The sequence below is a fragment of the Telmatherina bonti genome (genome assembly GCF_933228915.1).
Source record: "Telmatherina bonti genome assembly, chromosome: 7".
NCBI lineage: Eukaryota > Metazoa > Chordata > Actinopteri > Atheriniformes > Telmatherinidae > Telmatherina > Telmatherina bonti.
This window is the reverse complement of record NC_136625.1, coordinates 5,115,596-5,133,279: the sequence shown is the minus strand read 5'-3', so window position 1 is coordinate 5,133,279 and position 17,684 is coordinate 5,115,596. Positions and strand designations below refer to the sequence as shown.

The following is a 17,684-nucleotide window of genomic DNA, read 5'->3' as shown; positions in this document are numbered from 1 at the left end:
TTCATCGGCCTTTCTTTCTTCTTCATCCCGGTGCTTATGTGACTGGCTGTTCAGTGTTTTGCTGGTTTTAATGGGACCAGTTCAGAGCAGCTGTTGCATTCAGTTGTTTCTGTTTTTTTAATGCATGTCAGTTCATGTCCTGACGCAGACCTCGACTCATCAGCTGTTGCTGCATCAGTGTGTGTGTGCGTGAAGATAATGAAGCTGTGTGTGTGTATGTGCGTGAGGATAATGAAGCAGAGTGTTTGTTTGTGTGTGTGAGTGCGTGTGTGCGCAGCTCTACAGAAAGTCAGGCAGCTTGGCAGCAGGATAATGCTGCCCATCCTCATCCTCAGTCAGCTCTGAGCTCCGGCCGCTGATGGACGGATCCTCGTCTCTCCTCCGCAGAGCTCAGAAAGCTCGGCTCGCCTCCACCCTCAGGTTCAGGTAGGACCCTCTGAGGACGGGACGGAGCCGTCTGATTGGCTGATGAGCGGTTTTGTACATGTAGCATCTCCAGAGGAGAGGCCTGCCTCAGGTCTCATGGAGAACCCGTTTAGTCAGTGTGTCACAGCTCAGCTAAGTGCTTCCTCCTCATCCTCCTCATCCTCCAGCAGAGTGGATCAGGTTTCTGCCCTAATGCAGGGGACCAGCCCTTCCTGAAACCCAGCCTGGATGTTGCCATGTTTCCTGCCGGGTTGCGTGTTTTTCCAGCTTTTCTCCACCAGTTCGGACGGGTGGCAGTGTTTTCCAGCACTGAGATCAGTTTCCTCTGGATCTGGATCTGGAATGACGGACGTGGCTTAGAGTGACGTGTTTCAATTCACCAGAAATTTATGAAGTCCTGAAATAGATGGATGGATGAATGGATGGATGATGGGTGGAAGGATGATGGATGGATGGATGGATGATAGATGGATTAATGGATGATAGATGGATGAATGGAGGATGGATGGATGGATGGATGATAGATGGATTAATGGATGATAGATGGATGGATGGATGATAGATAGATAGATGAATGGATGGATGATGGATGGATGGATGGATGGAAGGATGATGGATGCACCGACGGGTGGATGGAAGGATGGATGAATGGAAGGATGGATGATGGATGGATGAATGGAAGGATGGATGATGGATGGATGGAAGGATAATGGATGCACGGACAGAAGGATGGATGATGGATGGATGATGGATCGATGGATGATGGAAGGATGGATGGATGGAAGGATGGATGGTAGGATGGATGATGGATGGAAGGATGGATGATGGAAGGATGGATGGAAGGATGGATGATGGATGGATGGATGGATGGAAGGATGGATGATGGATGGATGGTGGAAGGATGGATGGAAGGATGGATGATGGATGGATAGATAGATGATGATGGATGGATGGAAGGATGGATGGATGGATGGAAGGATGGATGATGGATGGATGATGGATGGATGGATGGATGGAAGGATGGATGGATGATGGATGGATGATGGAAGGATGGATGATGGATGGATGGAAGGATGGATGATGGATGGATGGATGGATGGAAGGATGGATGGAAGGATGGATGGATGGATGGATGATGAAGTGCATCCTGGTCTGTTTACACTGTAACTGGATCTGAACCGGATTGGATCATGAATCCGGTTCAGATCCGGTCCGGGATCAGGACCCTGCAGGTCGGGGTTTGTCTGGTCTGGTGGCGTGTCCACGCTGGACTCCTTACTTCAAGCTGAATCTGGTGTGTTTGCTGCCGACTCGGCACTAATCCACATTTACGTAAGCAGCAGGATTACACCCCAGCATGATGTCATGTTTCCTGACGGGATGAAGTTCCCTTCCCGACCTCCTGATGCTGATTTCTTTGTGCTGCTGTTCGCAGAAAACTGCCATTTATCTCTGATCTGATTCAGCTGCTTTTATTTTAATCCATCCTATGCGATGATCTTTTCCCAACTGTCCCTGAATCTCACATGGAGGTCAGTACCGAGGCTTGGAAACGCCCGGAAAGGCCTGCAGGATCTGGTCTTCATCGCAGCCGTTCTGACAGTTTCATGAAGCCGTCGGCGGTTACTTTCCCCACTAACGGACCGCTCATTCTTCTTCTGCTGTTTTCATACCTATGGTTGTTGGAAGGGACCGCTCATTCTTCTTCTGCTGTTTTCATACCTATGGTTGTTGGAAGGGACCGCTCATTCTTCTTCTGCTGTTTTCATACCTATGGTTGTTGGAAGGGACCGCTCATTCTTCTTCTGCTGTTTTCATACCTATGGTTGTTGGAAGGGACCGCTCATTCTTCTTCTGCTGTTTTCATACCTATGGTTGTTGGAAGGGACGATGAAGAGAGAAGCAGCATGAAAACTCCTCGGTTAGTGGGGACGTTCTGCTCCACTCCAGACCTGAGAGGCTCAGAAATTTTCTGTTTGTTGTGATGAAGGGCACAGGAGATGGGAGATTGAGTTGGACTCCAACTCAACCTGTTGGTTTCCTTATATCGGCTGTTATGAATTGGCTTTCATTATGTTTCCTTCTCTGTCTGTAAAGCGTCTTGAGTCATTGTCGTGATTTGACCCTATATAAATAAAGTTGAATTGAATTGGAGACACAAAAACATTGTTTCTGGCTTCACACAGTTCTACCGTTTCTGGCCACCAATGGCTCCTGGATGGAGACCCAGGTGGTGGAGGGGGGGGTGATGCATTGACCCACGTTATTCCCCTGGGCCATCCTGGCAGAGGTTGTTGCCACGGCGATGATCCCTGGGGGGGGGTTTGGTTGTCGCAGGACTTTGCTGTCAGACTGCAGGCGGGTGGAGGTGCCCCCCCCCCCCCCCTCGTCGGGCTGATGGAGGCATGCTCTGGGGAGCCCCTCTTCCTCACCTCTCTGCTTGTTTCTTGTTAGCGTTGCAGTAATGCTGTTGCCATGGCAGCAGAGAAGCTGTGCCCTGCGGCGCCCCCCACTGCTCCACTGAAGAACCACGCCCCAGTTTGATCCCTCCTCGCTTTCCTTCTGCGTTGCAGGTCCCGCGGCCTTCCCAAGCTGAAGGAGTCCGGCTCCCACGAGTCTCTGCTGAGTCCGGGGAGCGCTGTGGAGGCGCTGGACCTGAGCATGGAGGAGGACGTCTTCATCAAGCCTCTGCACAGCAGCATCCTGGGACAGGAGTTCTGCTTCGAGGTGAACGCTCTCCTCTGGTTTCACCAGCAGGAAAACTGGAATGGAAAGGATTTCCAAAGTGTGCCGAACCATTTTTTATTCTTAGTCGATCAAAAGCAACATGTCGAGAAATTTCACCATTTCATGTAAAATATTGACTTATTTTAACGATGGCAGCAGAAACTTCCGGCTGCTCGGAAACATCAGCAGAAATTTTAAACATTTCAAACAAAATATCTCAGAAATTCCACAGTTCTCTGGAAAACTTCGTCGAGGGGTTGTAAAAGTCTCCAGACGTGCCAATATGACGTTTATTCCAGCCTTGCTAAGAGTTTAGGGATATTTCTGAATGTTTGAGTAAAACCCATCGCTGAATGTGCCGCCCAATCAGGAACGTCGTGATCCGTCAAGCGTTCTGTACGAATTCTGCTAAAACCTACGAAGTGTATCCCTGTAACTCTGAGCCGTGTCCGTCAGACGTACTCTCACGTAAAAACTCGACTTTAAACTGGCCGTTAAAGATAAAACTTCGGTTCGATACCTGCTGCGGTTTCCTAGGTTACAGTTTATGTTTTATAAAATCCCTGAGCCTGGAGCCCTGAGCCTGGAGCCCTGAGCCTGGAGCCCTGAACCTGGAACCCTGAACCTGGAGCCCTGAGCCTGGAGCCCTGAACCTGGAGCCCTGAGCCTGGAGCCCTGAACCTGGAACCCTGAACCTGGAGCCCTGAGCCTGGAGCCCTGAACCTGGAGCCCTGAGCCTGGAGCCCTGAGCCTGGAGCCCTGAACCTGGAACCCAGAACCTGGAGCCCTGAGCCTGGAGCCCTGAGCCTGGAGCCCTGAACCTGGAGCCCTGAACCTGGAGCCCAGAACCTGGAGCCCTGAACCTGGAACCCTGAACCTGGAGCCCTGAACCTGGAGCCCTGAACCTGGAGCCCAGAACCTGGAGCCCTGAGCCTGGAGCCCTGAACCTGGAGCCCTGAACCTGGAACCCTGAACCTGGAGCCCAGAACCTGGAGCCCTGAACCTGGAACCCAGAACCTGGAGCCCTGAGCCTGGAGCCCAGAACCTGGAGCCCAGAACCTGGAGCCCTGAGCCTGGAGCCCTGAACCTGGAGCCCTGAACCTGGAGCCCAGAACCTGGAGCCCAGAACCTGGAGCCCTGAGCCTGGAGCCCAGAACCTGGAGCCCAGAGCCTGGAGCCCAGAACCTGGAGCCCTGAGCCTGGAGCCCTGAGCCTGGAGCCCTGAGCCTGGAGCCCAGAACCTGGAGCCCTGAGCCTGGAGCCCTGAGCCTGGAGCCCAGAACCTGGAGCCCAGAACCTGGAGCCCTGAGCCTGGAGCCCTGAGCCTGGAGCCCTGAGCCTGGAGCCCAGAACCTGGAGCCCTGAGCCTGGAGCCCTGAGCCTGGAGCCCTGAGCCTGGAGCCCTGAGCCTGGAGCCCTGAACCTGGAGCCCTGAGCCTGGAGCCCTGAGCCTGGAGCCCTGAACCTGGAGCCCTGAGCCTGGAGCCCTGAGCCTGGAACCCATCGCTGGCTCTGACCTTTCCCGTGGTATTTCCTGCCATCCTGGAGTCGAGACGTGACGGCACATCGGACGGTAGACTCTACGTGGCTCAGCCGACACGCTGAGCAAAGACCACGTTAGTGTTCGGACTGAGTTTGGCCCGGTGCAACGGGTCCAGTTCGGACTTTTCCGCGTCCCTCAGACAGAGTGTCCGTCCCCTCCCCCATGGTCATTATGACCTGCTCTGTCGCCGTAGCAACCGGCTCCTCCACCACCATAAGAATAGCCGCTGGACCGAGCCGCAGCAGAACGGGACCAGAACCGACTACCTGCTGCGGTTCGCTGATCTGTCAGCGGATGTGAAATCTGTGATCAGGTTACTGTTTCCTGAAGTCGCCCAGATCACATGATGACCCGACGGTAAACGCCTCCATGTTGCTTTCAGGTGACGTATTCCGGCGGCAGTAAGTGCTTCAGCTGCACGTCGGCCTCAGAGAGAGACAAGTGGATGGAGAACCTGCGCAGAACCATCCAGCCCAACAAGGTGGGTCAGCCGTACGGTTCTGGATGTTCTGATGCTTGTTCAGCTGCTTTTTGTTGTCGGGACGTTTCTTCTTCATCTCATTAAATGTTGCAGAAGACGATGGCAGCGTCAGGTGACTCACCTGGACCTCCCACCTGACTCACACGGCCGGTAGAGGGTCAGGTTGGTCCAGATCAGATGGTCTGGTTGGTCCAGATCAGATGGTCTGGTTGGTCCAGATCAGATGGTCTGGTTGGTCCAGATCAGATGGTCTGGTCCAGATCAGACGGTCTGGTTGGTCCGGATCAGACGGTCTGGTCCGGATCAGATGGTCTGGTCCGGATCAGACGGTCTGGTTGGTCCGGATCAGACGGTCTGGTTGGTCCGGATCAGACGATCTGGTTGGTCCGGATCAGACGGTCTGGTTGGTCCGGATCAGACGATCTGTTTGGTCCGGATCAGACGATCTGTTTGGTCCGGATCAGACGATCTGGTTGGTCCGGATCAGACGGTCTGGTTGGTCCGGATCAGACGGTCTGGTTGGTCCGGATCAGACGGTCTGGTTGGTCCGGATCAGGCGGTCTGGTTGGTCCGGATCAGACGGTCTGGTTGGTCCGGATCAGGCGGTCTGGTTGGTCCGGATCAGGCGGTCTGGTTGGTCCGGATCAGGCGGTCTGGTTGGTCCGGATCAGGCGGTCTGGTTGGTCCGGATCAGGCGGTCTGGTTGGTCCGGATCAGACGGTCTGGTTGGTCCGGATCAGACGGTCTGGTTGGTCCGGATCAGACGATCTGGTTGGTCCGGATCAGACGGTCTGTTTGGTCCGGATCAGACGGTCTGGTTGGTCCGGATCAGACGGTCTGGTTGGTCCGGATCAGACGGTCTGGTTGGTCCGGATCAGACGGTCTGGTTGGTCCGGATCAGACGGTCTGGTTGGTCCGGATCAGATGGTCTGGTCCGGATCAGACGGTCTGGTTGGTCCGGATCAGACGGTCTGGTTGGTCCGGATCAGACGATCTGGTTGGTCCGGATCAGACGATCTGGTTGGTCCGGATCAGACGATCTGTTTGGTCCGGATCAGACGGTCTGTTTGGTCCGGATCAGACGGTCTGTTTGGTCCGGATCAGACGGTCTGGTTGGTCCGGATCAGACGGTCTGGTTGGTCCGGATCAGACGGTCTGGTTGGTCCGGATCAGGCGGTCTGGTTGGTCCGGATCAGGCGGTCTGGTTGGTCCGGATCAGACGGTCTGGTTGGTCCGGATCAGACGGTCTGGTTGGTCCGAATCAGACGGTCTATTTGGTCCGAATCAGACGGTCTATTTGGTCCGGATCAGACGGTCTGGTTGGTCCGGATCAGACGTATCATGCTGCTTCTGCGTTGCCATGGGGATGTGGAGGTAAACTCAGGTCCAGGTTCTCCAGCAGCTTTAGATCGCGGTGCAGGAGGTGGTCTTCGTCGTGTCCAGCGGTCTCCCTCAGTCCGACTGTGTGTGTTTCCAGGACAACTGTCGGCGGGCCGAGAACCTGCTGCGGCTGTGGATCATCGAAGCCAAAGACCTCCCGCCCAAGAAGAAGTATTTCTGCGAGCTGTGTCTGGACGACGTCCTGTACGCCCGGACCACCAGTAAGACCCGACACGACAGCCTGTTCTGGGGAGAGCACTTCGAGTTCTCCAGCCTGCCCGCCGTGCACAGCATCACCGTGCACATCTACCGCGACGTGGACAAGAAGAAGAAGAAGGACAAGAACAACTACGTGGGCCTGGTCAACATCCCGGTGTCCGGCGTGACGGGCCGGCAGTTTGTGGAGAAGTGGTACCCGGTGAGCACGCCGACCGCCAGCAAGGCCAAGGGAGGCGGGCCGTCGATCCGCATCAAGTCCCGCTTCCAGACCATCTCCATCCTGCCCATGGAGCAGTACAAGGAGTTCGCCGAGTTCGTCACCAACAACTACACCATGCTGTGCTCGGTCCTGGAGCCCGTCATCAGCGTGAAGAACAAGGAGGAGATGGCGTGCGCCCTGGTGCACATCCTGCAGAGCACCGGCAGGGCCAAGGTGAGAACCCACCAGTCCACGCTTCACCACACCTTACAGGCGTGGAAGTACAAAAGGAAGGGCTGCTGATGTGCAGAGGTCACGTTGCCGTGGTCAGGTCTGGTTTCCTGCAGCTCTTTAACCCTTAAAACTCCTTCAGATCCCAGCGGGTTCCTCAGGAACGCTGCGTAGCGTGGAACCCTGGAGTAAAGCTTTTCCTCCACCGCTCCACTTCTCTCCGGGTTCTCCGGCTTCCTCCCACCTTCCAAAGACATGTTAGGTTGATTGGTAACTCTAAATTGCCCCAGTGAGTGGTTGTTTGTCTCTGTGTGGCCCTGCGACGGCGAGCTGTCCAGGGCGTACCCTGCCTTTCAGCCTAAGACAGCTGGGATAGGCTCCAGCTTCCCCACCACCCTGAGTGGATTAAGTGGTTTGGAAAATGAATGAATGATTTACGGACGGGCTTCCCATCAGATATCTGCTGTGTTTCCATGATCTGAGCGCGTGGGAGCTTGTAGCTGCTGACTGATAGGAGGCCCAACATGGAGCCTTGGGGGGATCTTTCTGGCGGCTAGCTGACCCTCCAGCTGGTCATGTGACCCTCCAGCTGGTCTACGGAGGTTTTCCAGCGTTCCTATCCGTCCAGGAGGTCTACAATCCAGATGTAGTGTTTATTCAGAGACTCTAGATGGTAAATCCACCATTATTTATCACATCTTCATCACCATCACTACCATGTTGCTAAGAGACCTCTATTTCCACCTGGACATGATGATGAAGACACTTCCCTTCAGACTTTCCACCAATCAGAGAGCTTAAACTGACGGTAACGTCCAATCAGGAGCAGCCAAAGATCAACAAGTGATGAGAAAAGCAGGAAAATAATGATCCTCTATGGCTGGAATAAAGCCAGGAAGACGTTTGGGATGCAGCTGAGGTGCTTTAGTTGTTTCTACAGAGTAGGTTACTGTTGCTCATCATTTTTATTGTTTTGGTTTATTTTATATCATTTTAGCTTTATAATCAGACAGCTGAGGCTGTCCTGGAAGTATCTGCCTGCTGACTGGGATTAAAACGTTCCAGTTCCACATGCTGGTTTGGATTTAAAACAACCGACTAAACTAGAAAAAAGTCCATTTTCAGGGTTGAGTCCTTGTTCAGGCTGGAGAAATGGCTCCTGATGAAAACCAACATTTCTTATGAATTTTTAACCAAATATCCAGAAAAACAGCGACATTCTCCAGTCTTCTGAGATCTGAAATGCTTTTGCTGACATTGCAGACAAAAATATTTACCTCCTCATGTTTCCAGCAAAACTTCACCTCGATGATGCGACCATTACTCACTTGAACCAACTTTATTAACACATTTGGGGTCAAAACTTCACAGAAATCATTGAATGGAGTAAAGTCAGGTGATTTTATGTTTCCTTTTTGTGAAATGATGTAAAAAGATGAAAATAACTGAATATCTACCTGCACGTTTTTAGGAATCTGTTCTCTGAGGTCCCTAAATGTCTCCAAATGTCTCTATATGTCTCCAAATGTCCCTAAATATCTTTAAATATCTATAAATATCCCCAAATGTCCCTAAATATCCCTAAATGTCTTTAAATATCCCTAAATGTCTCCAAATGTCCCGAAATGTCTTCATTTGTCCATAAATATATTTAAATGTCCCTAAATATCTCTTAGTATCCTTAAATATCTATCAATGTCTCTAAATGTCCCTAAAAGTCTCTAAATGTCCTGAAATGTCTTTAAATGTCCTTAAATATCTCTTAAGGTTCCTAAATATTTCTAAATTTCTCTAAATGTCCCAGAACGTGCCTACACACTCAGAACCAGAAGACAAATGTAGAGTCCTCCTTCTTCTTCTCTTCAGTTTTCAGGAGGTTTTAATGAAGGGGGTCCAGAACCCAGAGGCTCGCTACGTCTTCTACAGTTGTTCAGAACATCTGGGGTGACTTGTAGGTTCTGGTGTCTCTGTGATGCAAATCAGCAGGTTCTGGTTTAATGTGAGACTGGGAAGATCTGGTCCGCCTGGATCAGAACCTGCAGCAACAAACGTTTTCATCTCCTCCTCCTCTTCCTCTTCCTCGCCTCAAGGACTTCCTCACAGACCTGGTGATGTCGGAGGTGGACCGATGTGCCGACCACGACGTGCTGATCTTCAGGGAGAACACGCTGGCCACCAAAGCCATCGAGGAGTACCTGAAGCTGGTTGGACAGAAGTACCTGCACGACGCTCTGGGTGAGGATGACGATGCTACAGCTTCATCATCCTCTGTCTGATCAGTGTTGTCAAGAAGAGCCCATGATGCATTATGGGACGTTTCCCAGTGCATTATGGGACGCCTCCCAGTGCATTATGGGACGCCTCCCAGTGCATTATGGGACGCCTCCCAGTGCATTATGGGACGCCTCCCAGTGCATTATGGGACGTTTCCCAGTGCATTATGGGACGCCTCCCAGTGCATTATGGGACGCCTCCCAGTGCATTATGGGACGTTTCCCAGTGCATTATGGGACGCCTCCCAGTGCATTATGGGACGCCTCCCAGTGCATTATGGGACGTTTCCCAGTGCATTATGGGACGTTTCCCAGTGCATTATGGGACGTCTCCCAGTGCATTATGGGACGTCTCCCAGTGCATTATGGGACGCCTCCCAGTGCATTATGGGACGTTTCCCAGTGCATTATGGGACGCCTCCCAGTGCATTATGGGACGTTTCCCAGTGCATTATGGGACGTTTCCCAGTGCATTATGGGACGTTTCCCAGTGCATTATGGGACGTCTCCCAGTGCATTATGGGACGTTTCCCAGTGCATTATGGGACGTTTCCCAGTGCATTATGGGACGTTTCCCAGTGCATTATGGGACGTTTCCCAGTGCATTATGGGACGCCTCCCAGTGCATTATGGGACGTTTCCCAGTGCATTATGGGACGTCTCCCAGTGCATTATGGGACGTCTCCCAGTGCATTATGGGACGTTTCCCAGTGCATTATGGGACGCCTCCCAGTGCATTATGGGACGTTTCCCAGTGCATTATGGGACGTTTCCCAGTGCATTATGGGACGTCTCCCAGTGCATTATGGGACGCCTCCCAGTGCATTATGGGACGTTTCCCAGTGCATTATGGGACGCCTCCCAGTGCATTATGGGACGTTTCCCAGTGCATTATGGGACGTTTCCCAGTGCATTATGGGACGTCTCCCAGTGCATTATGGGACGTTTCCCAGTGCATTATGGGACGCCTCCCAGTGCATTATGGAATGCCTCCCAGTGCATTATGGCAGGGGTCCCCAACCTTTTCTGTAACACTTTATTAAGGACCAGGTAGGGGCGTGAAGGTTCCAATAACAAAATAACAATTACATTTTATATTAGGCACTTCCATGGATTATTACACTATAATATCAACTCACCAAAATGTGTAATCAGTGGGAGTTCTGGGCTTGTTTGCCTGCAAGTAGACGGTCTCATCTGGGGGTGATGGGAGACAGTGACACTCAAACTGTATTACTTTTAGGGCTAGCTTGCATTGCTGATGCAGGATAGATACGAGTCAAGCGCAGAAGTTAGGAAAGGGCAAAAGATGACAGCCTGTAGCAAAAACATTTTTATACATAATAATCAAGAATTATTCATTCCTAGTGGCCCAGTACAAAATGATCCACAGATCGGTACTGGTCCGGGGGTTGGGGACCCCTGCATTATGGGACATCTCCCAAGGCATTATGGGTTGATCAGAGTCACCAACCCAGAGGGTCTGCTTCCTGAAGCCAAACTGGGAACTGGTGGCTTAATCTGCCTTCAACCTTTGTGTTTTCCTAACTGTGTGTGTGTGTGCGTGTGTGTGTGTGTGTGTGTGTTCAGGGGAGTTCATCAAAGCGCTGTACGAGTCGGATGAGAACTGCGAGGTGGATCCCAGCCGGAGTTCTGGCAGCGATCTGGCTGAGCATCAGAGTAACCTGAAGATGTGCTGCGAGCTCGCTTTCTGCAAGATCATCAACTCCTACTGGTACGACTGGAGCGCACGTGCACGCTCCCAGCCGAGGCCCAACAACACACTCCATTAAAAACAGTCACGGTTGTCATGGTGACAGAGTGAAGCTGAAATGCATCCGTCAGACTGCCGGCGGGGTTTTAGCAGACCCAGATATTCCATTCTGCTCCCAGAAACCAGATTCCCAAAACCAGAAGCGTCTGCTTCCGTTTCCTTACAGAGGTAAATCTGTCTGTCTTTACGTTGCCATGGTTGCCGTCATTACCGCCTGGTCGCCAGCGGCCCAGAACACGCCATCACCATATCTGGCAGCGGTCCAGTCACTTCCTCCACCAGGGGGCAGTGTTCTGGCAGCGGTTGGTAGCGGTAACGCACCGCTATGAAGTAGTTTACATCGTCTGAAAACACCAGAAGAAGAAACCTCAGTTTCTACTGGTCAGCATATTTTAAACTCCTCCAGGTGGTTTTTATTTGGCAGTGTCATCTTCCTCCTGTTCGTCATCGTCTTCACTGGTTTGTTCTATGTTGACTTACACTGGGATAGACCTGCCTACGTCCAGGTCTATCTGCAGGTGGACTCGCCAGTCCATTGCAGGAGCACCCGGCGTATCGAGGAGGATGAAGGGGGTGTCAGTAACGGGCTTCTGTAATTGATCATCTTAACATTGACCAGAGCTGCATTTTCCTCATTGCTTTGGCGCCGCTCCGATGCCGCCCCCTCACTTGCCGCAGATGTCTGTGGCACCGCCCACCTGGAATGTCGGACCAATCTCACGATGCCTCTTGAAGCCACAAGATGTCCACCAAGACAAGATGGCGTCACTCAGTTGTCGTGGCCTCCAGAACCGGCGTCATCGTTGATAATGGACCGAGTTACGTTCACAACCGATGCTGGAGACAGGGCCCCAAAGTCACCTGGAGTTCCACAAAGCACCACGTTGGGGCCCCAAAGTCACCTGGAGTTCCACAAAGCACCACGTTGGGGCCCCAAAGTCACCTGGAGTTCCACAAGGCACCACGTTTGGGCCCCAAAGTCACCTGGAGCTCCACAAGGCACCACGTTGGGGCCCCTAAATCACCTGGAGCTCCACAAGGCACCACGTTGGGGCCCCTAAATCACCTGGAGTTCCACAAGGCACCACGTTGGGGCCCCAAAGTCACCTGGAGCTCCACAAGGCACCATGTTGGGGCCCCTAAATCACCTGGAGCTCCACAAGGCACCACATTGGGGCCCCAATTGAGGATCCAATCACTGATCTGATGCATTGATCACATTATAAACTTCAGTCAAATAAAGAAGGTTTTTTTTTTATCCCTCCGACTGTCTCTTTGTGTCGGCAGCGTGTTTCCTCGAGAGCTGAAGGAAGTGTTCGCATCATGGAAGCATCAGTGCGTCGCTCGCGGCCACACGCAGGACATCAGCAAGCGTCTGATCAGCGCCTCGCTCTTCTTGCGCTTCCTGTGCCCCGCCATCATGTCGCCATCGCTCTTCAGCCTGATGCAGGAGTACCCCGACGACCGGACGTCCCGGACGCTCACGCTCATCGCCAAAGTCATCCAGAACCTCGCCAACTTCACCAAGTGAGTATCTGCCGCCGGTTAGCAGCTAGCGCCTAGCCCCCACCTCGCCGGAGCGTCTCACTCTGGAACCGCTCTTCTCTTCAGGTTTGGGAACAAGGAGGAGTACATGGCCTTCATGAACGACTTCCTGGAGCACGAGTGGGCGGGGATGATGCGCTTCCTGTCTGAGATCTCCAACCCGGAGACTCTCTCCACCACACCAGGTTTTGAGGGCTACATCGACCTGGGCCGCGAGCTGTCGGTGCTTCATGCTCTGCTGTGGGAAGTGGTCTCTCAGCTCGACAAGGTACGGCTGCATGTTTAAACCTGAAAACGAGCTTCACGCGCTGAGGCGACGTCATGCAGATAAAAATAGAAAGTCAGGAGCTGAAGCTGCTTTTTGATTCGCCTGAAAACACAAAGCTGCTTCCAGAAATAACCCAAACTAACCTCCAGCCTGATTCCACAAACTGCACGACGGTTTCTTCACCTCCATCACCAACACGAGCAAAACGCTGCTTTTTGTTTCCGGTTTTTCACAAATAAAAACAGCATTTTATTCCCTGGGTTGCAAAATATTCTATAAAATCCAGATAAGAGGAGGATCTCAGCAGTTTTGTTCCCAGTAGAAGATAAACATCATGTCAGACGTGCGATGGGAAATATGAGCAACACATCTGTGAGAAGCTGGACCAGGAGCACCAAACTGGTACAAACCTTTACTGGTTTAACTGGGAGCAGGTCAGTAACAGGACAGAGAGGCAGAGAGGACAGATCTTCATCAGTCTGAGACCAGAAATTCTGACAAATGTTCCTCAGCATAAAATATCATTTACAGATTAAGAGAATTAGGAGGAATCTCTGTATGCTGGTGACAAGCCTGGATGCTGGTGATCTTCTGCATTATAACATGATTCTCTACTGGAAACCAGTGCATGAACTCAGGAAGCTTCCAGAAACCAGTGTGAACCCAGTTCATGCAGGTTAAAGCTCCATCATATGTGAAGAGGATCCAGAAACACGCCGTCTTCTCTGGACCAAAGCTCATTTAAAATGTTCTGAGTGGAAACCTGGATGAAGATGTGGAATAGTTTGTGGACAGCATGGACGGCGTGTCCTGCAGACTAAAGAGGAGAGGGAGCATCCAGCTTGTTATCAGCCTGCATCTCTGATGGGATGGGGTTGCATTAGTGCCGATGGCGTGGGCAGCTTCCACATCTGGGAAGCTCCATCAATGCTGGAACATCTGCTCCCATCCAGACAACGTCTCTTTCAGGGAAGACCTTCCACCATGCTGGACCACATCCTGATGGTGGAACAGCAGATCTGGTCCAGCAGGACCACATCCTGATGGTGGAACAGCAGATCTGGTCCAGCAGGACCACATCCTGATGGTGGAACAGCAGATCTGGTCCAGCAGGACCACATCCTGATGGTGGAACAGCAGATCTGGTCCAGCAGGACCATGCTGAACCACATACACAGCTTTTCCAGATCTCTGATGGCTTAAGAGTCACAATCAGCTGATAATAATGATAAAACGTCTCAGTTTCATCATCGGACATGTTGCTTGTCTTCTACTGGGAATGATGGATGGATGGGTGAATGTTGGAATGTTGTGTATTCTGATGGGTCGCCATGTTTCCATGGAAACGCCGCCTCCACAAACATTAAAACATTTTTCTATCATAAAAAAAATCTTGCTTTCAGGATATGAGCTTATTGATCAGTGATCAGTGAGTGCATTGTGTGTGTGTGTGTGTGTGTGTGTGTGTGTGTGAGAGTGTGTGTGCGCATGTGTGTGTGTGAGGTTACGTCATTAGCGCTGTCTGACCATCACAGCATGACCCCGCCCCTCCTCCTGCGCATGGTTCTGCTGTGTTCTGGTTCTCCTCAGTAGCAGCATGAGGTTCCACCTTGTTTTGGTTTCCATTAAGTTTCCCTCTCGTTTTTCTCCTCCTTCCTCCTCCTCCTCTTCCTCCTCCTGCTCCCCATCTCCTGCCACCATGTTGCTTCCCACCATCACCACCATCGCATCCTGGTGACCCCACACATGCGCACACACACGCCAACGCAGGGTGAAAATTCCTTCCTGCAGGCCACCGTTGCCAAGCTGGGTCCGCTGCCGAGGATTCTGGGAGACATCTCTCGGTGTCTGGCATCTCCCACGCCGGTCCAGCAGCAGCTTCGCCGTTTCCACGACCACGGCTCCGCCCACAACATCAGCAGCAGCTTGTCGTCAGGGTTACAGCGGATCTTTGAAGACCCCAGCGGCAGGTAAGCGGTGGGAACGGGGTCAGTGTTGTTAACGTTTTCCGGCATGTTCTAACGGCGTGTTCGTGATGCAGCCGCAGCGAGGTCCGCAGCTTGCAGTCTCCGGTCGGCGAGCTGATGGAGGGCTACGCCCGAGGCCAGCGCCCCCTGCCTCTCCCCTCTGCCTGCGGCAGCTTCTCGGACCCAGATGAGCGGTCCGGCCCGCTGGCCAACGGTCGCAGCGTCTCTCTGGTGGACCTGCAGGATGCTCAGAGTCTGGGACCGCCGCTGCACCACGAGGCCCCACCCCGTCTCAGCAGGGTGGGCTCCCAAGCTTCCATTGGACACGCCCCTCCCCCCGTGACGTACCCCCACTCCAACCCAGTGACGCCCCAACCAGCAGTGCACCAGGCTAAAGCCTCGCCCAGAGAAGGTGCGCCACAGAGCGCCCCCCAGCCCCGGCGGCCGCTGCCCCCCTCCCTCAGCCAGCAGCGCAGCCTCCAGCCGCTGTCCTTCCAGAACCCCGTCTACCACCTCAGTAACCCCGCCCACAGCCTGGTGGCGCGTCACACACTCGCGCCACGCCACGACTCCAGCTCAGAGAACCTCAGCACGGAGAGCTCGCACAACAGCCACAGCAACTCGGATGACCTGGGCAGCCAGGCGGGGGTCAAAGGACACACGGCGTCCAACAGCAGCCTGGACGAGGTGGGCAGCAGGCGGAGCGCCCATAGCGAGGACTGCTCCACGCCACGCCGCCACCCGCTTCCCGACCTGCCACCGGGCACCGCTAGTGCCATTGCCGTCCACCGTCAGAGCACCACGGCGGGTACCGCCCACATCGTCAGGGTGGAGCAGCAGAGCAGAGGAGGGGGCGGGGCTAGAACACCACGCTCTGTCCCTCACAGCGCCTCGCTACGCAGCAGCAGCAGCGCCAACACTGAGCCGAGTAACCGGCAGCAATCTGCAGAGAACGTGGCTCCGCCCACAAGGAGCTCCACCAAGCCGCCACCACAGGTACATCCTCATTCTGATGGGGGGCGGGGTTTAGGTGTTTCTGTGGTGATGTCAGTAATCTGTGTTCAGGTGGCATCTCCGGTGGAGGCGGTGGCCATGTCTCCAGTGGAGAGGACGGCGGCGTGGGTCCTCAACAACGGCCAATACGAGGAGAAGGAGGAGGAGGATGAGGAGGGAGGAGAGAGGAGCAGAGAGGAGGGGAAGAATGCAGAGAAGGTAACAACACACCCTTATACACCTGGACAAGTGTGTGTTACAGACCGTTCTCAGCTTTCCTCACTGACCAAGTGACCTGCATGTCGCCAACATTTGTGTTGGCAAAAAGATCAACTACCGTATCCAGGCGGCGTGCTGCAGGCGCCTACCGTCCAACTCACCTACCGTACGGCCTGCCTAACTGTCCGGTTCGCCTCCCGTCTGGCTCATCTACCGTCCAGCTTGCATATCGCCTACCGTCCAGCTCGCATATCGCCTACCGTCCAGCTCGCATATCGCCTACCGTCCAACTCGCCTCTCGTCCAGCTTGCATATCGCCTACCGTCCAACTCGCTTCTCGTCCAGCTCGCATATCGCCTACCATCCAACTCGCCTCTCGTCCAGCTTGCATATCGCCTACCGTCCAACTCGCCTCTCGTCCAGCTTGCATATCGCCTACCGTCCAACTCGCCTCTCGTCCAGCTTGCATATCGCCTACCGTCCAACTCGCTTCTCGTCCAGCTCGCATATCGCCTACCATCCAACTCGCCTCTCGTCCAGCTTGCATATCGCCTACCGTCCAACTCGCCTCTCGTCCAGCTTGCATATCGCCTACCGTCCAACTCGCCTCTCGTCCAGCTTGCATATCGCCTACCGTCCAACTCGCCTCTCGTCCAGCTTGCATATCGCCTACCGTCCAACTCGCTTCTCGTCCAGCTTGCATATCGCCTACCGTCCAACTCGCCTCTCGTCCAGCTTGCATATCGCCTACCGTCCAACTCGCTTCTCGTCCAGCTTGCATATCGCCTACCGTCCAACTCGCTTCTCGTCCAGCTTGCATATCGCCTACCGTCCAACTCGCCTCTCGTCCAGCTTGCATATCGCCTACCGTCCAACTCGCCTCTCGTCCAGCTTGCATATCGCCTACCGTCCAACTCGCTTCTCGTCCAGCTTGCATATCGCCTACCGTCCAACTCGCCTCTCGTCCAGCTTGCATATCGCCTACCGTCCAACTCGCTTCTCGTCCAGCTTGCATATCGCCTACCGTCCAACTCGCCTATCGTCCAGCTTGCATATCGCCTACCGTCCAACTCGCCTCTCGTCCAGCTCGCATATCGCCTACCGTCCAACTCGCCTCTCGTCCAGCTCGCATATCGCCTACCGTCCAACTCGCCTCTCGTCCAGCTCGCATATCGCCTACCGTCCAACTCGCCTCTCGTCCAGCTTGCATATCGCCTACCGTCCAACTCGCCTCTCGTCCAGCTGGCATATCGCCTACCGTCCAACTCGCCTCTCGTCCAGCTTGCATATCGCCTACCGTCCAACTCGCCTCTCGTCCAGCTCGCATATCGCCTACCGTCCAACTCGCCTCTCGTCCAGCTCGCATATCGCCTACTGTCCAACTCGCCTCTCGTCCAGCTCGCATATCGCCTACCGTCCAACTCGCCTCTCGTCCAGCT

General features: G+C 53.6%; 1 protein-coding gene across 3 annotated transcripts in view; it reads left to right on the top strand.

Annotated features, from left to right (window-relative positions):
• Nucleotides 1–17,684, top strand: part of rasal2 (RAS protein activator like 2) — a 114,261-nt gene that overhangs the window by 88,797 nt on the left and 7,780 nt on the right. For 2 of the 3 annotated variants that reach the window (XM_079243520.1, XM_079243521.1), the window contains exons 6-15: nt 3,000–3,153; nt 5,079–5,177; nt 6,655–7,209; nt 9,297–9,441; nt 11,070–11,214; nt 12,541–12,780; nt 12,865–13,066; nt 14,837–15,036; nt 15,108–16,029; nt 16,099–16,245. In XM_079243520.1, coding sequence (XP_079099646.1) covers nt 3,000–3,153; nt 5,079–5,177; nt 6,655–7,209; nt 9,297–9,441; nt 11,070–11,214; nt 12,541–12,780; nt 12,865–13,066; nt 14,837–15,036; nt 15,108–16,029; nt 16,099–16,245 — 2,809 coding nt within the window. The remainder of the gene's footprint in view (nt 1–2,999; nt 3,154–5,078; nt 5,178–6,654; nt 7,210–9,296; nt 9,442–11,069; nt 11,215–12,540; nt 12,781–12,864; nt 13,067–14,836; nt 15,037–15,107; nt 16,030–16,098; nt 16,246–17,684) is intronic. The other variant, XM_079243522.1, reaches the window with a different exon arrangement.